At 36.5% G+C, this 24,383-nt stretch overlaps 1 protein-coding gene across 1 annotated transcript; it reads right to left on the reverse strand.

The window, feature by feature from the left end:
• Positions 1-4,282: 4,282 nt before the first annotated feature.
• LOC126687596 (uncharacterized) lies at positions 4,283-22,848 on the reverse strand. The gene is made up of 6 exons (XM_050382153.1): positions 22,772-22,848; positions 22,511-22,685; positions 21,884-22,469; positions 21,663-21,823; positions 20,855-21,253; positions 4,283-4,630 (listed from the first exon to the last, which is right to left on the reverse strand). The coding sequence occupies exons 1-6, from the start codon at positions 22,846-22,848 to the stop codon at positions 4,283-4,285; spliced, it is 1,746 nt and encodes a 581-aa protein (XP_050238110.1).
• Between the last annotated feature and the right edge of the window lie 1,535 nt (positions 22,849-24,383).

Raw genomic sequence — 24,383 nt, forward strand, 5'->3', positions numbered from 1 at the left:
CGATAAAATGTTAAGATAGAGGGTATTATAGTCTTTTCTTTTTCTAATTTAGCTTAGCCTATTTAAACTCTTCTTGTATTGTTTCAGGATTTTAAAGCGTTAATGCTATTGCTAGCCTCCATCTTCTTATATCTCTTTTCTCTATTTAATCAATGATATTTTGCTATTTTTTTCTAATTAATGTTATCATAAAAAACATAGCCATTCTAATTCTATAAACACAAAATTCTCCAAAAAGTAAAGTAAAATAATGAAATTGAACTTATGAACACAAATCATCATCGATGAGAATATAAAGAGTGGCAGTAGTAATAGCGATGGCAGTGGCTATTTGGATAGTGGTGAGAGGAGAAAATTTGAAGACGGCGTCGAATCAAACATAGAAGTGGCTGATAATTCTGTTTATCGGAAAAAACCGTATTTTCAAAGACAAATACTATAAAATTATAAAAAGAAGGCCTAATCGCTTAAAAATCCCTCACCTTTAACCTTTGTTTCAATTCCACCCCGACGTTAAAAAGTTGTCAATTTTATCCACTTTTAAATTTTCCGTCTTCAATTGAACTCCAATTTTCTTAATTTTTGTTAATTTTTTTACTTAAATGTTGAAATCATTCAATTAACTAAGTCTAAAGATGAAATTAACTCTTATTTATAAAAAAAAGTACAAATAAGTCCTTTATTTTTAAAAACTAACTAAAAAACATAATCAAATTAATATTAATTTAAATTTTTAATTAATTTAACTAAGTTTAAATAAATTTTAAAAATATAAAATTAATATATGCTAGACATGGAGAATGTTATGTTTAATTTCAAATAAAAAAGACGTTAATTTAATATTTTAGGGTACAATTGAAACATAAAAATGTAATAGGGTAAAATTGACAAGTTTTCAACGTTAGTATAGGATTGAAATTAGGCCTAAAAAGAAAGTTTTAGTATGAGACACGTCCAGCTTGGATCGTATATTTGCAAGAACGAGGGCCGGACCGTATAGATGGGATTAAAACGGGGTTTAACCATGCACACTCTAATTTCCTCAAGTTAATACTTGAGAGCCAGGTAGCACGGAAACGGAAACGGAAAGCGGAAATGGAAACGACACGAAACATACACGGGGAAACGACAAATATTTAAAATGAAGGACACGAAATGTGGGGGAAACGTGTAAATAATAAAAAATATAGGGATATATTTATAATATTAAAAAGGTTTTTTTCACCTAAAAATGCCAAACCTTTGCGTTTTGTTTAGGTTATAGCCAAACCTTTCCAACTCACCAGATATAACCCGTTTTCACATATTTAGTTTCTTTTATAGCCATTTATAAACCAAACCGGTTTTGTTGCCATCTTATCGTCCTTGTCAGCAGAAACTCCTCAATATGCCGTCGGATCGAAGATGACATGGCATATTTTTGACTCACAACCAAACTGATCCACCTTTCAAACCAAGCCCTCTCATTTAATTAAACACAGCGTTTTCATTAAAATTCAAAAACAGAAAACGCAGCGTTTCACATTGACTCTATCTTCCTCTACTCTTTTTAAGTGTTACATCGTCATTCAGGAAAACCCTAATATTTCTGTGAAAGAAAAAAAACCCACTAATAACCCTCTAACAGATCCACTAAAAATGTCGACGATTTTTGAATCATGGCGTCTAATGGATAATGCGACGGAAGAGTTCCTCAATTATCTTTCGACGAAAGTTCGTGGCAACTGTAAGCACGAAAGACTGTATCTTTACTCATCATGGACGAAAGTTAACCCTGGAAGGAAGTTTTGGAGATGCTCCAAGTATAATGTAAGTGAAAATACAAGGAAATTAAATTTTTGTTCAATTTTATTAGGGTTCTGGAAATTGAAGGATATTTTAGGGTTTTTCCAAAGTAGGGAAAAACTTGGGGTTATCATAAGATTCTGGATGTATTTTGTATTTGTGCTAGTAATTAGGGTATAAATTGGGTGTATCATATTTTTATGCATAGTGTTAGGGTATAAAATTGGTGTTTCTTTATTTGTGCTAATAGAATAGGTTTTGTAAATTTTTGTACTGCATTTGTGCTTCCCAATGAACTTGTATTCTAAATTTTTGTTTCATTGTCGTAGTCTGATGACTGCGGTGCGTTTCGTTGGTATGACGAAGATCTTACGGCTGATCAAATTGTCAAGATTGGCTATTTGCTGGATAAGATCACATTGCTGACTGAGCAGGTGCATAACCAGCGGATTCCGATTGCAGACAAAGATAAACAAATTATCACGTTGCAGGAGGCACACAAGTCTTCTGCAGCTATGTTTGAGAAGCTCATTCGTGAGCGAGATATGCTTCTTGAAGAGAATCAGAAGATGAAGGGCGACGATGAAGGTTCACAGAGTTGTGGCAGGTTTTGCAAGATGATGTTAATGTTAATTTTTTCCTATGCCCTTTATGTATTTGTATTTTCATAATCAAGTAATGTGAATGGGTTTTTGTGCTTGCCTTAGTGAAGGTTTTGGTTTCTATTTGTGTTGTAGGTGATCATATTGGAGTCCAAAGTGGGATGTAGGTAGTATGTACAAATTATGTAGGAACTATGTAGGAAGTCTGTAGGAACTCTATAAGAACTATGTAGGATGTATTATTTAACCTTTGTTTGTGCCATCAATGTAAAATCTTGTACTTTACAAGATGATGATATTAATATTTTACGAATTGACTGTGTCAATCTTGTAACAGACTTGTGACTTGCTCTATGTATTTTAATGTAACGAATGACTTATGTAATTTCCCTCTATTGTGTCATTCACTGTTTTTTGATGTCTTTTGAGCAATGATAATATATTTTGCTTTCAAATGGGCATATACATTTCGATATTCTAATACAAATGGACAGACTATAGCTTGTCCAAAATTCTGATTATATGAACATACATAAATAAGCTAATTGCCAAAAATTTGAGAAACACAAATATAGACATTCAGAATAAAATAATTTAGAGTATAACATCCATAAAAATATGTAGCTTGTTTCTATGTACAAGCATCTACCAAAACCCAAAATAGCTTGTTCTATGTACAAGCCTTTACCTAAATTAAAAGTAGCATTCACTCTAACATACTTGGTGTATGAGTTAGTGGTCCCAAAAATGACAATTCCATCATGGCTTGTCAGTGTTTAATCACAACCATTTACACAAAAGCAAAAAACAGAATTATATATTATTCAACGTCCCTTCGAAATATTACTTCTTGAACGTGGTGCACCCTTTGAGGTATTAATGCTACCTACTGGTCTTCCTCTACTTCTCTTAGGGACTGTAAGTGCAGCTTTTGTAGTACTAGATCTGTAAACATAGTTCACGTTGCCTTTATCAGACGGCTGCAAACACATAAACATAAGGGCCAACAATTACACACCAAGTTAACAATAACCTTAACAAAGAGTAGAGATTAACCATTCCAGAACAAGGCATCAAAATTCACAAATCAACTTACTCTAGTGTATATACTTCCAAATTCAGTTCTTACTATCATTCCTCCGCCTTCTCTGACCTGTTTTTGAAATGAGCCAAATCAATAAATTTAAATTTTACAAAACAATTAGTAGCTCAAGCCATTAATGAATTATTCAATCTAGTAAGACTGTTTTATATTTAAATAACATACTTTAATATAGTTGGAAAACTAACCTGGCGCATTTCGCTTACATTTGCAGCACTAGACGCATTACTTTGACTTGCATTAAAAGTTGTCTGAGAACTACTTCCTGGTGCTGTTGATGATTGAGTGTAAATGGTTGTATTGTTTGTTGTTGTTTTCCTCAAAGTTTGAGTATCAGGAGCAGCAGCACGGTTCTTTCCTTTGCCCTTTGAAGCAGCAGCATGGTTCTTTCCTTTGCCCTTTGAAGCAGCAGCATCGTTCTTTCCTTTGCCCTTGGAAGCAGCAGCGGGTTCCTTTCCTTTTCCCTTGGAAGCAGCAGCTCCATTCCCTTTGTTCTTTGTTGGCCTACCTAGTCGGCGCTTCAAAAAACACAATGTAAAAAAGCACAAGTACAACATTAGAAGTTGAACATATTGAGACATATTAACTAACCGAACATTAGTTTCAAAACAACATAAAAGTCAATAACTCCACAAAATACAAAAAAACAATAATGGCATACCTTTCGTGGCAATGGAGTTGGATTCTTGTCAATATTTGGACATCCCCTTACGTCGTGACCCTCAAAACGACAATGCGTGTAAGTCATTATCATTCCATTCCTGCGCTTTGGGTCCTCATCGGCATCTCTCTTTCAATTTTTCTTTGGTCGCCCCGACATTTTCCTATATGGAGGCGGTATTATAGGAAATCCTTGCGCATATGGCCACATGTTCGGTCCATTAATAGGCTGGAGAGAAAACTCATACGCCTTTAAGTACTGTGCTCTCTTATAACAGTTATCGACATAGTTCATGACATTGTGTCGCATGAAAGTGATGCAGGAAATTGCGTGACAACACGGTATGCCAGTTAATTGCCAAGCTCTACAGGAGCATGTTCTGTCTGTGAGGTGAACGAAAAACTGAAAATCAAAACATTTCACTTGAAATGAGTCCACTGCTGGTGTCACATTACAAAACCTTGTGCCTTCTATTCTTTTCTGTAATACCCCAAAATAATTAATTAGCTAATTGGACCACGTGTCCAATTTTGATTCGCCAGAGTGGCAATATTAGAAGAGTTTCTGAAAAGATAAAGTAAATAAGTTTCAAGTAGGTCGGTTTTGGGAAATTAGTTATGCGGAAATCAAGGTTATATTTCAATTCTAAAGTTAGAATTGGAATTAAAAGGAAAAATGTCAAGGAAAGCCCAAAATAAAGTGCAGGGACCAAAGTGGTAATTTAGCCACTTTATGTCGAAAATGGAAATTTATAAGTTTTGACGGGAAAATATTAATATTGGGATTCGTATTGTTTATCGGATATAAATAATACGTATAAGTTATGATTAAAGTATTAATTGATTTGGTTATGGACTAAATTGAACGAAAGAAAAGTTTAAAGGATAGATTGTATTCATTAAAGAAAACAAGGATGAAAAATAGAATTTAGCCATGATATATAAGGATTTCCTTTGAAATGAAGAAATCAGAAAGAAAGAAGAAGAAGGCTCCAGAAAGTGAAAGAAATCGCCGATCGATTTCGTTTCTTCGCCGTTTCGCCGTTCGGCGTCCGTTTCGAGCGATTTTCGTGGCAAACTCTTCGGAATTGAAAGCTCTATCAATCCTAAGCTTCAAATTAAGGTAAATATCTCGAAATTTGGTGTTAAACTCGAAGAATAGGGGCTGTTTCGTATAGGAAGTTTCGTTCGAATCGTACGGTTAGGAATCGAGTTGTTTTTGACGTTTTTGAGTTGTAAAATGATAAGATAAGTGTTTAAATGAATTGGGTATGAAGTGGTATGAGTTTTGGGAGTTTTGGAGCCCCGGAAATGGCTCAGAGGCGCCGGAAAAGACGCTTCACACGTCGGTGCACGACGTGCTGCACTTCAGCACGTCGTGCAGGCGCACGACGTGCACCACAAGGGTGCACGACGTGCACCACAAGGGTGCACGACGTGCACCAAGGGGGTGCACGACGTGCACCATGAAGGGCACGACGTGCCCTTCACAAAAATTGAAGGGCACGACGTGCCAAGGTGACACGACGTGCCCTAACTCGACCCGGATCTCCGTGGGACTTCCGGGAGTGAATAAGGACCTCCGATAGCTTGATTTGAGTGTGAAACTCAGTGAAATGTTTTGAAATAGATATAAAACATTATATAAATGAACATTAACATAATAAATAGTCAAGATAAGTACATCGATTAAGTAAGAATCCGATTAAGAAGTTATCAAAATCAAGAGAAACGAATACGAAACGAAAGGGGTGATAACTTAAATCTATAACCTAGGGTTTTAGGTTTTTAAGGTTCACGTTTATGTATTAAACGTGTATTTGATCTATATGTATCAGACGTGTCAGCAAACGGTGGGGTCAGCCGACGTGGTCTAGCACGGGCATATTATCATATTGACTTCGTTATTGATTGGATAGCGGTCACTGTGAGTTGCACTTTACTTTCGTGTATTATCGATTAATATTATTTTGACATCATATTATATATATATATACTGTTTATATGCATCGCACTATATATATATATGAATTGTTGATATGATACATGTTTTGATTAAGTTTTATGTACGAGAACCTGGTATACGATCCAACGAAACTAGCTACCTATTGGGTGTCAATAGGCTGTGTGATCACCAGTAATTGAGTCAGTCTAGCGTGTCTGACTATAAGATATGATTTGAGATGCATGCATGGTTTGATTATGAAAGCTATGATATGGATGCGATACGAGAGTGAACTCGGTTGCAGTGTAACCTGAGCCCCGTATCTAGTAGGTTGGACCTACCAGTGGGTTGGACCCACCTCTTTGGGATTAAGAGATATGTTTTGACTGACGTGGTTGAACGTGAACGCTCCCGGGTCAGACTATTGGAATTAGTATGATTTGAATAATAGTGAGTTACGTTATGTTTCAGGATTTTAGTTTCGAAAGGATCGAGTACTTGTTCATATGTATTTTTGTATTAATGTTGATTTAAAATGCGATGCTATATTTTTATAATAATACCGTTAGTAAATGCAAACTCACTCAGTATTTTCCCAAATACTGACCCCTCACCTTTGATGTCTTTCAGGTGCTTAGCTTGTGGACTTAGCTAGAGGCCAATTTTGAAGTCCAGAAGTCAGCTGTATATGTTAGTTTTTGACTTCTGTGAGTGCTGCAGTAGTGGTCCTGTGTCAGTAGTATAATAGCCTAGACAGCAGTTCATTTTGATTGTATATATTAACTGCTGTTATTGTTTTATATGCATTTTGATAGGCTACGTGTTTAGTATATGATCCACGGCCCCAGGTGCCGGTGAGATGTTTGAAACACTAACTGATGTATATAGTACCGCGAGGCCAGTTCGTACGGGGTACGGTAACTAGAGCCCGCGAGGTTTTGAAACAGTTAGTGTATATATTTGGGTATATGTTATGTATATGTATATCTGCTTCCGTTGTTTGTTGTTATTTGTTTATATTATATTTGCGAAAAATAAACTGTGATTTTAGGCTTGCTACGGGTTCCGGAGCTACCACTCCCGTTCCCTAGCGCCGGTTGCGGCTCAATAATTTTGGGTCGTGACAATGTTGGTATCAGAGCCTGGTTTGGTCCAGTTACCACTGCAAGGTTGTTTCAATGCTTGTTTGAGAGCAGTTTGGTCCAGTTACCACTGCAAGGTTGTTTCAATGCTTGTTTGAGAGCAGTTTGGTCCAGTTACCACTGCTAGAGTTGTCTGATTGCTTATACTAGGAAATAGAAAGTGGTTATGAATGATTGAGATGGTAAAGTATTTATTACTTGCGCTGAGGTTATTAAGTGGATATTTGTTGCGAATTACGTGCGACTGGATTAAATGCTAATTGTTTACAGCATTTATAAGCTGATTTTGGAATTTCGTGTGAAATGGGCTCAGATGGTCGCTTACGTTCGAAATTGTTTCTTTTCAGCATGTCTGGGCAAAACGGAGCTCAGTCGCATGCTGATGAAGAACGGGAGGAAGCGCCTCCTATATTTCAAAACGGGTTTCATAATGAGGTAGGCGAACCATCTGGGGTCCATCAGAATGGATTCCACACAGATACTAGAGTGTCGCCAGAGATATATCAAAATGGTTTTATGTCTGTGTCAGAGATAGGTAGTTCTTCCAGAAACAGAGTTAGAGAACATTCGCCGGAGATTGAATACAGCGAGGAAGAGGATCCTGAAGAAGATCCTGAAGAAGACCCTGAGGAGGATCCTGAGGAAGATCCAGAAGAAGAATTAGAAGAAGAAGTAGAAGAGGAAAATCCTCAGGAAGAAGAGTTTGAAGAAGAAGAAGAGTTAGATGAATTAGATGTCGAGGAATACAGAGGTGACTATTTTTGGTCAAGTGTGCGGAGATACCGCAATTTGAGGGAAGATGCGGACATAGCTAACGGTCAGGCGCAGATAGCCCTAAATCAGGTTAGGAGGCAGATGCGTTCTTTTTCTAGAGGGATGTTGACTGTAGGGGCGTACTCTACTGATTTTCTGCGGATGGCAGAGGGAGTCCCTAATCTGAACGAAGACAATAGGACCATTAATCGTAGGTATGTCAGGGGTTTAGGACCTCAGTTTGATGAGCTGTATGAGCATGTGGATGAACATTTCAGCACGCTTACTACAATGGCCCGTAGAATTGAAACAGAGCATGAATGGTCGGGTGATCCGATACGACCTTATTACTTTAGACGTGAGTACCACCCAGATTACGTCAGTACGTCCTCCAGAACTACAACCAACCCTTATTTTGTGCAAAGAGGTGGACGAAACTCAGGTAGAACAGTTAGGGGCCGACACACTGGCATAGTTATTAGGGAACCTAACGTTCCGCATCAGGCACCTCCAGGTATTAGTGATTTACGTGCTTTAAGTAATTGTGTTTATGTGTTTGCATTATTGTGTTTATATAATTGCTGCATTGCATAATAGAATAGGATATGCCTATAGGATAAAAACCTCAGAAAATGAGAACCTATAGGAAGCGCTGTTATTAAATACGTGCCTAATGAAAGAAAATATATATAAATATAACTTACAAAAACAATAATATGATAAACATCACATCATATAATTATCGCAAACGTAATTCCTATATTACGTTTTTGAATTGAAGAAAGAGATGGATTACTTACAGGAAGTCGATGTGAAACATCGGTATCTGCGTCTATATATGACGTAGTTTAGAGTGTTGCAGAAGTGGATGTGGTGATTACAGTAATAGAAAATTTTGAACTTAATTGAGTTATCAGGGATATGGAGAGAGAAGGAATGTAACAGAAGAACAGTCTGTAAATGACAGCAATAAAAAAATTTGAAATATACCCAATAAGTATAAAGAAAGCCGTTAATAGTCGCAGAGCGTATCATCTAGAGTAAGACTTACGATTTTATGAAAATTTTGAAAGTTTTTATGATTTTCAAAGTACAGTTGTGCTCAGATATCGCATATAACATTGCATAATCACGATAGAAATGCATAGAAGAATGATTTTCAAAATTTTAGATCATGCATCATATCTTTGTGATGGAAAAAGAAACTGCGATTTTGAGCAACTCCTTGGTGATGAGAGATGTCATCACTCTGAGCAACAATTGTACCAACGATTTTAAATGATTTATGAAAAGTGGTTTAGAAAGAGCTGCGCAGCCAAAAGAAGTTTTAAAGTCGTTTTGTTCAGTAAGTAAACTCAGATATAAAGCCCTGCGACGAAGAATAAAAAAATTCTTATTAAATAAGAATAAAAATTGTAAAAGAAACTCCAATAACAGAATAAAGCCATGTTAATAATTATTGCAACGAAACTAGTGAAGCTAAAGAAGAATGTGAATAAGGACTTGTCGCCGGAGAGCATATGCAGATAGGCTGCAATGCACTGGCAATACTTAAGGATACGATATTTATCCTTATAATAAAACGAATGATGAAATGACAGAGAGTTGTGTTAGGCGAAAGAAACGTACAAGTACGCAAGGATGAAGAAGATAATCCAGTAAGATGTGAAGGTTCGAAGTTGAATAGATTAAAAGAGATAATGATGCTATATGACTGATATTAAGTAAAGTTACTAATATCAGCACTAAGAATTATAAGTTGCGTTAACAGAAAGGAGAAAGGTACACGTATAGACATACGTATCAGTAAATGTAAGAATGGTGGATGATATGAAGAAAAGTGTAAGGGTAAAATTTAAATACCCTCAAAATTTAGTAAGGTGATTAGAGAAGTGAAAGTTCTAGAAATACGTCATAAGGAATGTCAGAATAGAACAGCAGCAATAGAACTGCTATAAACGAAGGAAAGACGTAACAAATATAACAAGTAAAAGACAAGACAAGAGTCGATACTAGTACAAAGAGATAAAGTTATTTAAAGACAATTAGAATCAAGATATAAGTGCTAAGGAAGCATAAAGCGTATAGGACGACAGTGAATTGAAATTGTTCCCTGACTTTGGGAATTACAAAGTAAGTACAATATAAATGTTAAGAACAATCGGAAAACCCTTCAAAAGAAGACGAGAGATAGAATAAGAATAAGTTAAGGAACGATTACAATCAGTATCAAGATTGTATTGTAAAAAGTGAAAATAAAAATTGACAGTAAGAAGCAGAAGTGTAAAATAGAAAGAAAGCTGATTATACAATAAGAAAGAATGACGATTAAGGAAATAAATAAGTTATTAAGGATCTAATGAATCCGTTGAGGATGAAAGTTAAAAATGAAGTTAGTTAAAGGTTAAAGATAAGAAAGAAGTTAAGCGAAAGCTGATTAATGAGAAAAGTTCTCGAAATAGTTAAATGCTAAAGAAGCATGTAAGATTCTTATGAGGTCATCTTGAATAAGGAACTGTGACGTAAAGGAAGAACATCATTGAATGAAAAGTCAATAAGAGATTTAAGGTAAACTCCAAAGAAACAATTAGGTGAAAGTGAAGGGGATAAGAATATGAGTAATATTAGTGAACAGGGGAGACTGTACAAGCCATACGATCAGAAGTAACGTGAATTACGTGTCTAAGATAATGATAAAGAACAAAGGATCACGACCAATAGAACGACATGAAGTTTATGATAGCTTAAAGAAGCGAAAGAATAAGAAATGGAAGATAGTGAAGGATGTATCAAGTTTAGCTATGTTAAGAGATAATAACTGTGCTAGACAGAGTACAAGTTGAAAGAGATTAGTTAATCAGGAGTGAGAAGTCAGATAACGGTAGAAAGAAGTAAGAAACGACGATAATCAGTAAGAAAGAAGGATGATATCGTTAGATGTAGTAAAGATTAAAAGTCGTAGATTGTGATTACGAAAGGAAAATACTCATAGGAGTATGAATAAAGTAAGTACGTTATTAAAGATGGAGCCAACACGTCGTGACTATTCATGTATAAAGAAGACAAGTAGCAACCCCATGGCTACTGGGAATGAAAGGATGGAACGAGAAAATGTTAGACATGGATTAGTAACAATCAGATAGCAATGACACAAGGACTACGACATCAAGGATACGTCCAAGGTTATTCTATCTCAGGGAAGACAACAAATGAAACGAAAGTAGCAATGAGAAGATTCTCAGTTATGCTACGACAAGGAACTATTATGAGCAAGATAGATAATCGATTAATGATGGGTACGAAGTCATAACTATTAGTGAGAGCTAAGATTTAAAGTAAAAGAAGAAACTACGTCTGACACGTAGTAATGGACGTCAAGGAAAGTATAAGGACGATTTTAAGATCCCAACAAGTTCTATGAAAATTCGAGGACGAATTTTTATAAGGGGGGAAGAATGTAATACCCCAAAATAATTAATTAGCTAATTGGACCACGTGTCCAATTTTGATTCGCCAGAGTGGCAATATTAGAAGAGTTTCTGAAAAGATAAAGTAAATAAGTTTCAAGTAGGTCGGTTTTGGGAAATTAGTTATGCGGAAATCAAGGTTATATTTCAATTCTAAAGTTAGAATTGGAATTAAAAGGAAAAATGTCAAGGAAAGCCCAAAATAAAGTGCAGGGACCAAAGTGGTAATTTAGCCACTTTATGTCGAAAATGGAAATTTATAAGTTTTGACGGGAAAATATTAATATTGGGATTCGTATTGTTTATCGGATATAAATAATACGTATAAGTTATGATTAAAGTATTAATTGATTTGGTTATGGACTAAATTAAACGAAAGAAAAGTTTAAAGGATAGATTGTATTCATTAAAGAAAACAAGGATGAAAAATAGAATTTAGCCATGATATATAAGGATTTCCTTTGAAATGAAGAAATCAGAAAGAAAGAAGAAGAAGGCTCCAGAAAGTGAAAGAAATCGCCGATCGATTTCGTTTCTTCGCCGTTTCGCCGTTCGGCGTCCGTTTCGAGCGATTTTCGCGGCAAACTCTTCGGAATTGAAAGCTCTATCAATCCTAAGCTTCAAATTAAGGTAAATATCTCGAAATTTGGTGTTAAACTCGAAGAATAGGGGCTGTTTCGTATAGGAAGTTTCGTTCGAATCGTACGGTTAGGAATCGAGTTGTTTTTGACGTTTTTGAGTTGTAAAATGATAAGATAAGTGTTTAAATGAATTGGGTATGAAGTGGTATGAGTTTTGGGAGTTTTGGAGCCCCGGAAATGGCTCAGAGGCGCCGGAAAAGACGCTTCACACGTCGGTGCACGACGTGCTGCACTTCAGCACGTCGTGCAGGCGCACGACGTGCACCACAAGGGTGCACGACGTGCACCACAAGGGTGCACGACGTGCACCAAGGGGGTGCACGACGTGCACCATGAAGGGCACGACGTGCCCTTCACAAAAATTGAAGGGCACGACGTGCCAAGGTGACACGACGTGCCCTAACTCGACCCGGATCTCCGTGGGACTTCCGGGAGTGAATAAGGACCTCCGATAGCTTGATTTGAGTGTGAAACTCAGTGAAATGTTTTGAAATAGATATAAAACATTATATAAATGAACATTAACATAATAAATAGTCAAGATAAGTACATCGATTAAGTAAGAATCCGATTAAGAAGTTATCAAAATCAAGAGAAACGAATACGAAACGAAAGGGGTGATAACTTAAATCTATAACCTAGGGTTTTAGGTTTTTAAGGTTCACGTTTATGTATTAAACGTGTATTTGATCTATATGTATCAGACGTGTCAGCAAACGGTGGGGTCAGCCGACGTGGTCTAGCACGGGCATATTATCATATTGACTTCGTTATTGATTGGATAGCGGTCACTGTGAGTTGCACTTTACTTTCGTGTATTATCGATTAATATTATTTTGACATCATATTATATATATATACTGTTTATATGCATCGCACTATATATATATATGAATTGTTGATATGCTACATGTTTTGATTAAGTTTTATGTACGAGAACCTGGTATACGATCCAACGAAACTAGCTACCTATTGGGTGTCAATAGGCTGTGTGATCACCAGTAATTGAGTCAGTCTAGCGTGTCTGACTATAAGATATGATTTGAGATGCATGCATGGTTTGATTATGAAAGCTATGATATGGATGCGATACGAGAGTGAACTCGGTTGCAGTGTAACCTGAGCCCCGTATCTAGTAGGTTGGACCTACCAGTGGGTTGGACCCACCTCTTTGGGATTAAGAGATATGTTCTGACTGACGTGGTTGAACGTGAACGCTCCCGGGTCAGACTATTGGAATTAGTATGATTTGAATAATAGTGAGTTACGTTATGTTTCAGGATTTTAGTTTCGAAAGGATCGAGTACTTGTTCATATGTATTTTTGTATTAATGTTGATTTAAAATGCGATGCTATATTTTTATAATAATACCGTTAGTAAATGCAAACTCACTCAGTATTTTCCCAAATACTGACCCCTCACCTTTGATGTCTTTCAGGTGCTTAGCTTGTGGACTTAGCTAGAGGCCAATTTTGAAGTCCAGAAGTCAGCTGTATATGTTAGTTTCTGACTTCTGTGAGTGCTGCAGTAGTGGTCCTGTGTCAGTAGTATAATAGCCTAGACAGCAGTTCATTTTGATTGTATATATTAACTGCTGTTATTGTTTTATATGCATTTTGATAGGCTACGTGTTTAGTATATGATCCACGGCCCCAGGTGCCGGTGAGATGTTTGAAACACTAACTGATGTATATAGTACCGCGAGGCCAGTTCGTACGGGGTACGGTAACTAGAGCCCGCGAGGTTTTGAAACAGTTAGTGTATATATTTGGGTATATGTTATGTATATGTATATCTGCTTCCGTTGTTTGTTGTTATTTGTTTATATTATATTTGCGAAAAATAAACTGTGATTTTAGGCTTGCTACGGGTTCCGGAGCTACCACTCCCGTTCCCTAGCGCCGGTTGCGGCTCAATAATTTTGGGTCGTGACAATGTTGGTATCAGAGCCTGGTTTGGTCCAGTTACCACTGCAAGGTTGTTTCAATGCTTGTTTGAGAGCAGTTTGGTCCAGTTACCACTGCAAGGTTGTTTCAATGCTTGTTTGAGAGCAGTTTGGTCCAGTTACCACTGCTAGAGTTGTCTGATTGCTTATACTAGGAAATAGAAAGTGGTTATGAATGATTGAGATGGTAAAGTATTTATTACTTGCGCTGAGGTTATTAAGTGGATATTTGTTGCGAATTGCGTGCGACTGGATTAAATGCTAATTGTTTACAGCATTTATAAGCTGATTTTGGAATTTCGTGTGAAATGGGCTCAGATGGTCGCTTACGTTCGAAATTGTTTCTTTTCAGCATGTCTGGGCAAAACGGAGCTCAGTCGCATGCTGATGAAGAACGGGAGGAAGCGCCTCCTATATTTCAAAACGGGTTTCATAATGAGGTAGGCGAACCATCTGGGGTCCATCAGAATGGATTCCACACAGATACTAGAGTGTCGCCAGAGATATATCAAAATGGTTTTATGTCTGTGTCAGAGATAGGTAGTTCTTCCAGAAACAGAGTTAGAGAACATTCGCCAGAGATTGAATACAGCGAGGAAGAGGATCCTGAAGAAGATCCTGAAGAAGACCCTGAGGAGGATCCTGAGGAAGATCCAGAAGAAGAATTAGAAGAAGAAGTAGAAGAGGAAAATCCTCAGGAAGAAGAGTTTGAAGAAGAAGAAGAGTTAGATGAATTAGATGTCGAGGAATACAGAGGTGACTATTTTTGGTCAAGTGTGCGGAGATACCGCAATTTGAGGGAAGATGCGGACATAGCTAACGGTCAGGCGCAGATAGCCCTAAATCAGGTTAGGAGGCAGATGCGTTCTTTTTCTAGAGGGATGTTGACTGTAGGGGCGTACTCTACTGATTTTCTGCGGATGGCAGAGGGAGTCCCTAATCTGAACGAAGACAATAGGACCATTAATCGTAGGTATGTCAGGGGTTTAGGACCTCAGTTTGATGAGCTGTATGAGCATGTGGATGAACATTTCAGCACGCTTACTACAATGGCCCGTAGAATTGAAACAGAGCATGAATGGTCGGGTGATCCGATACGACCTTATTACTTTAGACGTGAGTACCACCCAGATTACGTCAGTACGTCCTCCAGAACTACAACCAACCCTTATTTTGTGCAAAGAGGTGGACGAAACTCAGGTAGAACAGTTAGGGGCCGACACACTGGCATAGTTATTAGGGAACCTAACGTTCCGCATCAGGCACCTCCAGGTATTAGTGATTTACGTGCTTTAAGTAATTGTGTTTATGTGTTTGCATTATTGTGTTTATATAATTGCTGCATTGCATAATAGAATAGGATATGCCTATAGGATAAAAACCTCAGAAAATGAGAACCTATAGGAAGCGCTGTTATTAAATACGTGCCTAATGAAAGAAAATATATATAAATATAACTTACAAAAACAATAATATGATAAACATCACATCATATAATTATCGCAAACGTAATTCCTATATTACGTTTTTGAATTGAAGAAAGAGATGGATTACTTACAGGAAGTCGATGTGAAACATCGGTATCTGCGTCTGTATATGACGTAGTTTAGAGTGTTGCAGAAGTGGATGTGGTGATTACAGTAATAGAAAATTTTGAACTTAATTGAGTTATCAGGGATATGGAGAGAGAAGGAATGTAACAGAAGAACAGTCTGTAAATGACAGCAATAAAAAAATTTGAAATATACCCAATAAGTATAAAGAAAGCCGTTAATAGTCGCAGAGCGTATCATCTAGAGTAAGACTTACGATTTTATGAAAATTTTGAAAGTTTTTATGATTTTCAAAGTACAGTTGTGCTCAGATATCGCATATAACATTGCATAATCACGATAGAAATGCATAGAAGAATGATTTTCAAAATTTTAGATCATGCATCATATCTTTGTGATGGAAAAAGAAACTGCGATTTTGAGCAACTCCTTGGTGATGAGAGATGTCATCACTCTGAGCAACAATTGTACCAACGATTTTAAATGATTTATGAAAAGTGGTTTAGAAAGAGCTGCGCAGCCAAAAGAAGTTTTAAAGTCGTTTTGTTCAGTAAGTAAACTCAGATATAAAGCCCTGCGACGAAGAATAAAAAAATTCTTATTAAATAAGAATAAAAATTGTAAAAGAAACTCCAATAACAGAATAAAGCCATGTTAATAATTATTGCAACGAAACTAGTGAAGCTAAAGAAGAATGTGAATAAGGACTTGTCGCCGGAGAGCATATGCAGATAGGCTGCAATGCACTGGCAATACTTAAGGATACGATATTTATCCTTATAATAAAACGAATGATGAAATGACAGAGAGTTGTGTTAGGCGAAAGAAACGTACAAGTACGCAAGGATGAAGAAGATAATCCAGTAAGATGTGAAGGTTCGAAGTTGAATAGATTAAAAGAGATAATGATGCTATATGACTGATATTAAGTAAAGTTACTAATATCAGCACTAAGAATTATAAGTTGCGTTAACAGAAAGGAGAAAGGTACACGTATAGACATACGTATCAGTAAATGTAAGAATGGTGGATGATATGAAGAAAAGTGTAAGGGTAAAATTTAAATACCCTCAAAATTTAGTAAGGTGATTAGAGAAGTGAAAGTTCTAGAAATACGTCATAAGGAATGTCAGAATAGAACAGCAGCAATAGAACTGCTATAAACGAAGGAAAGACGTAACAAATATAACAAGTAAAAGACAAGACAAGAGTCGATACTAGTACAAAGAGATAAAGTTATTTAAAGACAATTAGAATCAAGATATAAGTGCTAAGGAAGCATAAAGCGTATAGGACGACAGTGAATTGAAATTGTTCCCTGACTTTGGGAATTACAAAGTAAGTACAATATAAATGTTAAGAACAATCGGAAAACCCTTCAAAAGAAGACGAGAGATAGAATAAGAATAAGTTAAGGAACGATTACAATCAGTATCAAGATTGTATTGTAAAAAGTGAAAATAAAAATTGACAGTAAGAAGCAGAAGTGTAAAATAGAAAGAAAGCTGATTATACAATAAGAAAGAATGACGATTAAGGAAATAAATAAGTTATTAAGGATCTAATGAATCCGTTGAGGATGAAAGTTAAAAATGAAGTTAGTTAAAGGTTAAAGATAAGAAAGAAGTTAAGCGAAAGCTGATTAATGAGAAAAGTTCTCGAAATAGTTAAATGCTAAAGAAGCATGTAAGATTCTTATGAGGTCATCTTGAATAAGGAACTGTGACGTAAAGGAAGAACATCATTGAATGAAAAGTCAATAAGAGATTTAAGGTAAACTCCAAAGAAACAATTAGGTGAAAGTGAAGGGGATAAGAATATGAGTAATATTAGTGAACATGGGAGACTGTACAAGCCATACGATCAGAAGTAACGTGAATTACGTGTCTAAGATAATGATAAAGAACAAAGGATCACGACCAATAGAACGACATGAAGTTTATGATAGCTTAAAGAAGCGAAAGAATAAGAAATGGAAGATAGTGAAGGATGTATCAAGTTTAGCTATGTTAAGAGATAATAACTGTGCTAGACAGAGTACAAGTTGAAAGAGATTAGTTAATCAGGAGTGAGAAGTCAGATAACGGTAGAAAGAAGTAAGAAACGACGATAATCAGTAAGAAAGAAGGATGATATCGTTAGATGTAGTAAAGATTAAAAGTCGTAGATTGTGATTACGAAAGGAAAATACTCATAGGAGTATGAATAAAGTAAGTACGTTATTAAAGATGGAGCCAACACGTCGTGACTATTCATGTATAAAGAAGACAAGTAGCAACCCCATGGCTACTGGGAATGAAAGGATGGAACGAGAAAATGTTAGACATGGATTAGTAACAATCAGATAGCAATGACACAAGGACTACGACATCAAGGATACGTCCAAGGTTATTCTATCTCAGGGAAGACAACAAATGAAACGAAAGTAGCAATGAGAAGATTCTCAGTTATGCTACGACAAGGAACTATTATGAGCAAGATAGATAATCGATTAATGATGGGTACGAAGTCATAACTATTAGTGAGAGCTAAGATTTAAAGTAAAAGAAGAAACTACGTCTGACACGTAGTAATGGACGTCAAGGAAAGTATAAGGACGATTTTAAGATCCCAACAAGTTCTATGAAAATTCGAGGACGAATTTTTATAAGGGGGGAAGAATGTAATACCCCAAAATAATTAATTAGCTAATTGGACCACGTGTCCAATTTTGATTCGCCAGAGTGGCAATATTAGAAGAGTTTCTGAAAAGATAAAGTAAATAAGTTTCAAGTAGGTCGGTTTTGGGAAATTAGTTATGCGGAAATCAAGGTTATATTTCAATTCTAAAGTTAGAATTGGAATTAAAAGGAAAAATGTCAAGGAAAGCCCAAAATAAAGTGCAGGGACCAAAGTGGTAATTTAGCCACTTTATGTCGAAAATGGAAATTTATAAGTTTTGACGGGAAAATATTAATATTGGGATTCGTATTGTTTATCGGATATAAATAATACGTATAAGTTATGATTAAAGTATTAATTGATTTGGTTATGGACTAAATTGAACGAAAGAAAAGTTTAAAGGATAGATTGTATTCATTAAAGAAAACAAGGATGAAAAATAGAATTTAGCCATGATATATAAGGATTTCCTTTGAAATGAAGAAATCAGAAAGAAAGAAGAAGAAGGCTCCAGAAAGTGAAAGAAATCGCCGATCGATTTCGTTTCTTCGCCGTTTCGCCGTTCGGCGTCCGTTTCGAGCGATTTTCGCGGCAAACTCTTCGGAATTGAAAGCTCTATCAATCCTAAGCTTCAAATTAAGGTAAATATCTCGAAATTTGGTGTTAAACTCGAAGAATAGGGGCTGTTTCGTATAGGAAGTTTCGTTCGAATCGTACGGTTAGGAATCGAGTTGTTTTTGACGTTTTTGAGTTGTAAAATGATAAGATAAGTGTTTAAATGAATTGGGTATGAAGTGGTATGAGTTTTGGGAGTTTTGGAGCCCCGGAAATGGCTCAGAGGCGCCGGAAAAGACGCTTCACACGTCGGTGCACGACGTGCTGCACTTCAGCACGTCGTGCAGGCGCACGACGTGCACCACAAGGGTGCACGACGTGCACCACAAGGGTGCACGACGTGCACCAAGGGGGTGCACGACGTGCACCATGAAGGGCACGACGTGCCCTTCACAAAAATTGAAGGGCACGACGTGCCAAGGTGACACGACGTGCCCTAACTCGACCCGGATCTCCGTGGGACTTCCGGGAGTGAATAAGGACCTCCGATAGCTTGATTTGAGTGTGAAACTCAGTGAAATGTTTTGAAATAGATATAAAACATTATATAAATGAACATTAACATAATAAATAGTCAAGATAAGTACATCGATTAAGTAAGAATCCGATTAAGAAGTTATCAAAATCAAGAGAAACGAATACGAAACGAAAGGGGTGATAACTTAAATCTATAACCTAGGGTTTTAGGTTTTTAAGGTTCACGTTTATGTATTAAACGTGTATTTGATCTATATGTATCAGACGTGTCAGCAAACGGTGGGGTCAGCCGACGTGGTCTAGCACGGGCATATTATCATATTGACTTCGTTATTGATTGGATAGCGGTCACTGTGAGTTGCACTTTACTTTCGTGTATTATCGATTAATATTATTTTGACATCATATTATATATATATATACTGTTTATATGCATCGCACTATATATATATATGAATTGTTGATATGCTACATGTTTTGATTAAGTTTTATGTACGAGAACCTGGTATACGATCCAACGAAACTAGCTACCTATTGGGTGTCAATAGGCTGTGTGATCACCAGTAATTGAGTCAGTCTAGCGTGTCTGACTATAAGATATGATTTGAGATGCATGCATGGTTTGATTATGAAAGCTATGATATGGATGCGATACGAGAGTGAACTCGGTTGCAGTGTAACCTGAGCCCCGTATCTAGTAGGTTGGACCTACCAGTGGGTTGGACCCACCTCTTTGGGATTAAGAGATATGTTCTGACTGACGTGGTTGAACGTGAACGCTCCCGGGTCAGACTATTGGAATTAGTATGATTTGAATAATAGTGAGTTACGTTATGTTTCAGGATTTTAGTTTCGAAAGGATCGAGTACTTGTTCATATGTATTTTTGTATTAATGTTGATTTAAAATGCGATGCTATATTTTTATAATAATACCGTTAGTAAATGCAAACTCACTCAGTATTTTCCCAAATACTGACCCCTCACCTTTGATGTCTTTCAGGTGCTTAGCTTGTGGACTTAGCTAGAGGCCAATTTTGAAGTCCAGAAGTCAGCTGTATATGTTAGTTTCTGACTTCTGTGAGTGCTGCAGTAGTGGTCCTGTGTCAGTAGTATAATAGCCTAGACAGCAGTTCATTTTGATTGTATATATTAACTGCTGTTATTGTTTTATATGCATTTTGATAGGCTACGTGTTTAGTATATGATCCACGGCACCAGGTGCCGGTGAGATGTTTGAAACACTAACTGATGTATATAGTACCGCGAGGCCAGTTCGTACGGGGTACGGTAACTAGAGCCCGCGAGGTTTTGAAACAGTTAGTGTATATATTTGGGTATATGTTATGTATATGTATATCTGCTTCCGTTGTTTGTTGTTATTTGTTTATATTATATTTGCGAAAAATAAACTGTGATTTTAGGCTTGCTACGGGTTCCGGAGCTACCACTCCCGTTCCCTAGCGCCGGTTGCGGCTCAATAATTTTGGGTCGTGACATTTTCAACCTTCTGTCTAATTCCAGGACAAAGATCCTCATGATGCTTCAACATTAATTCATTCTTTGTGTATATTCGTTCCATTAATGTTGTTCGAATCTCTTCAAGCATATGGACGACTTGCAACTGTCGAGCCTTGCAAATGTATCCATTAAAAGTCTCCACCAAATTACTGGTTATTACATCACACAATGGCCTCATTCTCACAAATGCCTTACAAAAAACAGTTGGTCTTTGCTTAATTAAATTTGTATGTCCCAATGGACTTTCTTTTTCTAACATTTTGAGGTGCGCCTCATACTCGAACTCATTTGTAGCATTCACAACATTCCAGAAAATCCTTTTCAGCTCGGGGCCCTTATGATTCTTCTTCCAATTGGCATAAATGTGGCGTGCACAGTTTTTGTGCTTCGCAAAAGGGACCCGTTTGTGAATAGCATTTGCCAACCCCAGCCAATAAAATTTTAGCACTGTTTATAGTATTGAATCAATACAAATAATCACAAATATTCCATTTGTAGTTCCTTATCTAATCAACAAGTCCTTACGTTCTTAACTAATTTATTGAGTGAGAAAAAGATGCAGTTAACTAATCAACAAATAATCTTTTGTTAACTTTATGACATACTATAACTTTATTCAGACAACATTACTGAATCAGATTAAGCTAACTTTATGACATACTATAACCTTTTGTTAAACAAATTACCTTATGTTAAAAGACTAAACTACTCATATTTCACAACGCAAGAATAATTAAACTACAATAAAAAAGATGTAGTTGAGTTAAACATATTACCTTTTGTTGATAACTAACCAATGACAACCCAAATCCATCATCATAGCCTAGATCATCCATTAATAGTTGTATAAACCAAGTCCACGTTTCTTTATTTTCAGCTTCAACTATGGCCCAGACAAATGGATACATATGGTTATTCCCGTCACGTGCAACCGCGCTAAGTAGCGCTCCAACAACTAGGGGTTTTAAAAAATAACCATTAACACACAGAATAGGTCTACACCCAGCCTAATAACCCTTCTTTAGGCCCGAAAATCCCACATAATATCTCTGAAATATGGGAGCCCCATTGTCTGGATTATGAATGAAATAAAACCTAAACAGTCCCTCCCTATCAACCCTTTTCAACTCAGTATCATACGATCTAAACGTTGCATAATGGCTTTCAAGAGACCCCCTAGTAATCTCCATGGCTATGTCCCTTGCTTTATAGCAGGTTAATCGTGAGACAATTAAGCCATTATATTTCTCCTTGATGTCAAGCATTATATCTTTGGGTGCATACATGGGATTTCTCCGAAACTTCTGAATAAAGTCTTTTGCAACCCATTCTGCCGTAGCTTGCCTATTAATCATGGCTCTTGGACAAGTATGGTAATCCTCCACGCTTCTTATCCGAAATGTTTTCTCACCACCTATCCTCGATGCGTAGAGCCACCAACTACAATCACCGCTACAAATAGCCTCTACCCTATCAGAAGCACTCCTACCCCACCCCATATTGTGTCCATTCAAGAGTGCCCACTGTTGTACAACATTCCTCACTTGATCTCTAGTAGTAAAATGAATACAAACTACAAATTTGAGATCCTCGTGATTGCTCTTAGGATTATAAAAAAAACACGCCTAGGTTTGCTTCTCACCCTAATCTTGAGGTCATCCTTGTCACTACTTGATGGTGTTACTAACCCATCGTCACTTTCGGCAAAATCACTTCCATTGTTTTCAGCTTCATTATTAATGTTGTCTCGGTTTACTGCCCAATATGTACCCCAATCCCCACATTCTTGGTCGTCATTAAAAATCCCCCCGGGACATCTAACATCTCATATAAACCTAACCCATTAATAGTATCAATGACCGACGTGCAAAATGTTTGATTACTCTCCCTAGCAACAATACACTCTTCGTCAGACTCATTTCCAACATTGATCTCATCGTCATCATCAGTTCCATCTTTACTGTCAGCCATGTACCTCATTTCATCGTCAACATTAGTTTCTGTCTAGGCAGCTGCATCATCCTCCACATATGCATCCTCCATATCTGCTTCTTCCTCACAACTACCATCAAACTCTACATTATCATCTGCCTGTACATGTCCATCATTTTCTTGTCCAGGCTGGGGGATCTTTACACTCTATGAACATTTTGGCAAACCCAAAGTAGGCTTCTTCGCTGAAAAACTGTTTCATCTCAGCATCGTTGTTCAACATGGTCAAAGCTTCCCAATCTCCTTTCGGTTTATAACAACCTATTCTGCTCACACTACTATAACCCATTTTTTTTAACCCTAACCACTATACCGCTATGGGTTAATCCTTCATCACAGTACCAAGACGGGGACAAGTACCGACCACTGTTGTATTTCCATGTCACGAGAACTGTGTCGGTCATATCGACATCGACCCATACTTCCACGGAATATCTGCAAATCGAATAATAACAAAATTAACCCAAGTGATAACTAACCGCATGGTGAAATCGATAACTGCAGAACACCAATTTTAAAATTCACACGTCAAAAAAATCCCTAATTATTGCTTAGCCAGGTTGACAAATTAAGGTTTTGCTTTGCTAATTATTTTAAAATCCCCAACTACAAAAGATACCAAAATTAGCACAAATCCTAATTTTGAAATCGTAACTGCAAAAAATCCCTAATTGCAAAATAACCATAATTATTTGAAACCAGAACTGACAATTGCTAAAAGTCTAATTTTTTTGTAGTCTTCGAACGACACAACCATGACTCAAGGTAAACAAAATAAATAACTTACCTAAAATTCTTTGCTCTTCCAATCGCCATCAATGTACACAAAAATGAGCCGCAACTATTTTAAACACGAGCAGACAAAGACCTTTCAGATGACATTTGCGATTCAAGGTGGGTTTTTTCTTACAAATATTCGGATTTTGAGGAATAGTATATGACATTTGCGATTTAAGATGGAGCCAATGTGAAACGCAGCGTTTTCTGTTTTTGAAATTAAATGAAAACGCTGCGTTTGATTAAATGAGAGGGCTTGGTTTGCAAGGTGGGTCAGTTGGGTTGGAGAGCTTCTGCTGACAAGGATGACAGGGTGGCAACAAATTCAGTTTGGTTTGTAAATGGCTATACAAGAAACAGATTATGTGAAAACGAGTTATATCTGTTGAGTTGGAAAGGTTTGGTTATAATTAAAACAAAACGCAAAGCTTTGGCATTTTTAGATGAAAAAGCCTATTAAAAATTATAAAAAAAATTATATATATTAAATTTTATTTATATATTTATGTCAATTAATAAAATAAATCAAATATAATTAAATTCAATAAAAATAAGAAAATAAATTTTATTGTAAATAAAGTAAATAATAAAAAGTGTGGGTAATTGATTTAAAAAGATTATTAGTTGATAATTTTTTAGGTTTTTATAATTTTTTTATTTACAGAAACGGCCTGAAATATTTTCTTATGAATTTCCGAAAATTTCTCAGAATTTTTGTTTTCCGGTTTCCAAAACATTTTCGAAAT

This window comes from Mercurialis annua, linkage group LG6 (assembly GCF_937616625.2).
Source record: "Mercurialis annua linkage group LG6, ddMerAnnu1.2, whole genome shotgun sequence".
In the NCBI taxonomy this organism is placed as follows: Eukaryota; Viridiplantae; Streptophyta; class Magnoliopsida; order Malpighiales; family Euphorbiaceae; genus Mercurialis; species Mercurialis annua.

Excerpts from the sequence above, each read along its gene's own strand:
- LOC126687596 (XM_050382153.1), bottom strand. The coding sequence starts at position 22,848 with ATGAGGTACATGGCTGACAGTAAAGATGGAACTGATGATGACGATGAG. Across the intron at positions 22,686-22,771 it reads GGAAATGAGTCTGACGAAGA|ATGTCCCGGGGGGATTTTTA; the intron begins GTGTATTGTTGC and ends ATGAGATGTTAG. Across the intron at positions 21,254-21,662 it reads ATGGATTTGGGTTGTCATTG|CACAAAAACTGTGCACGCCA; the intron begins GTTAGTTATCAA and ends CCTTTTGCGAAG.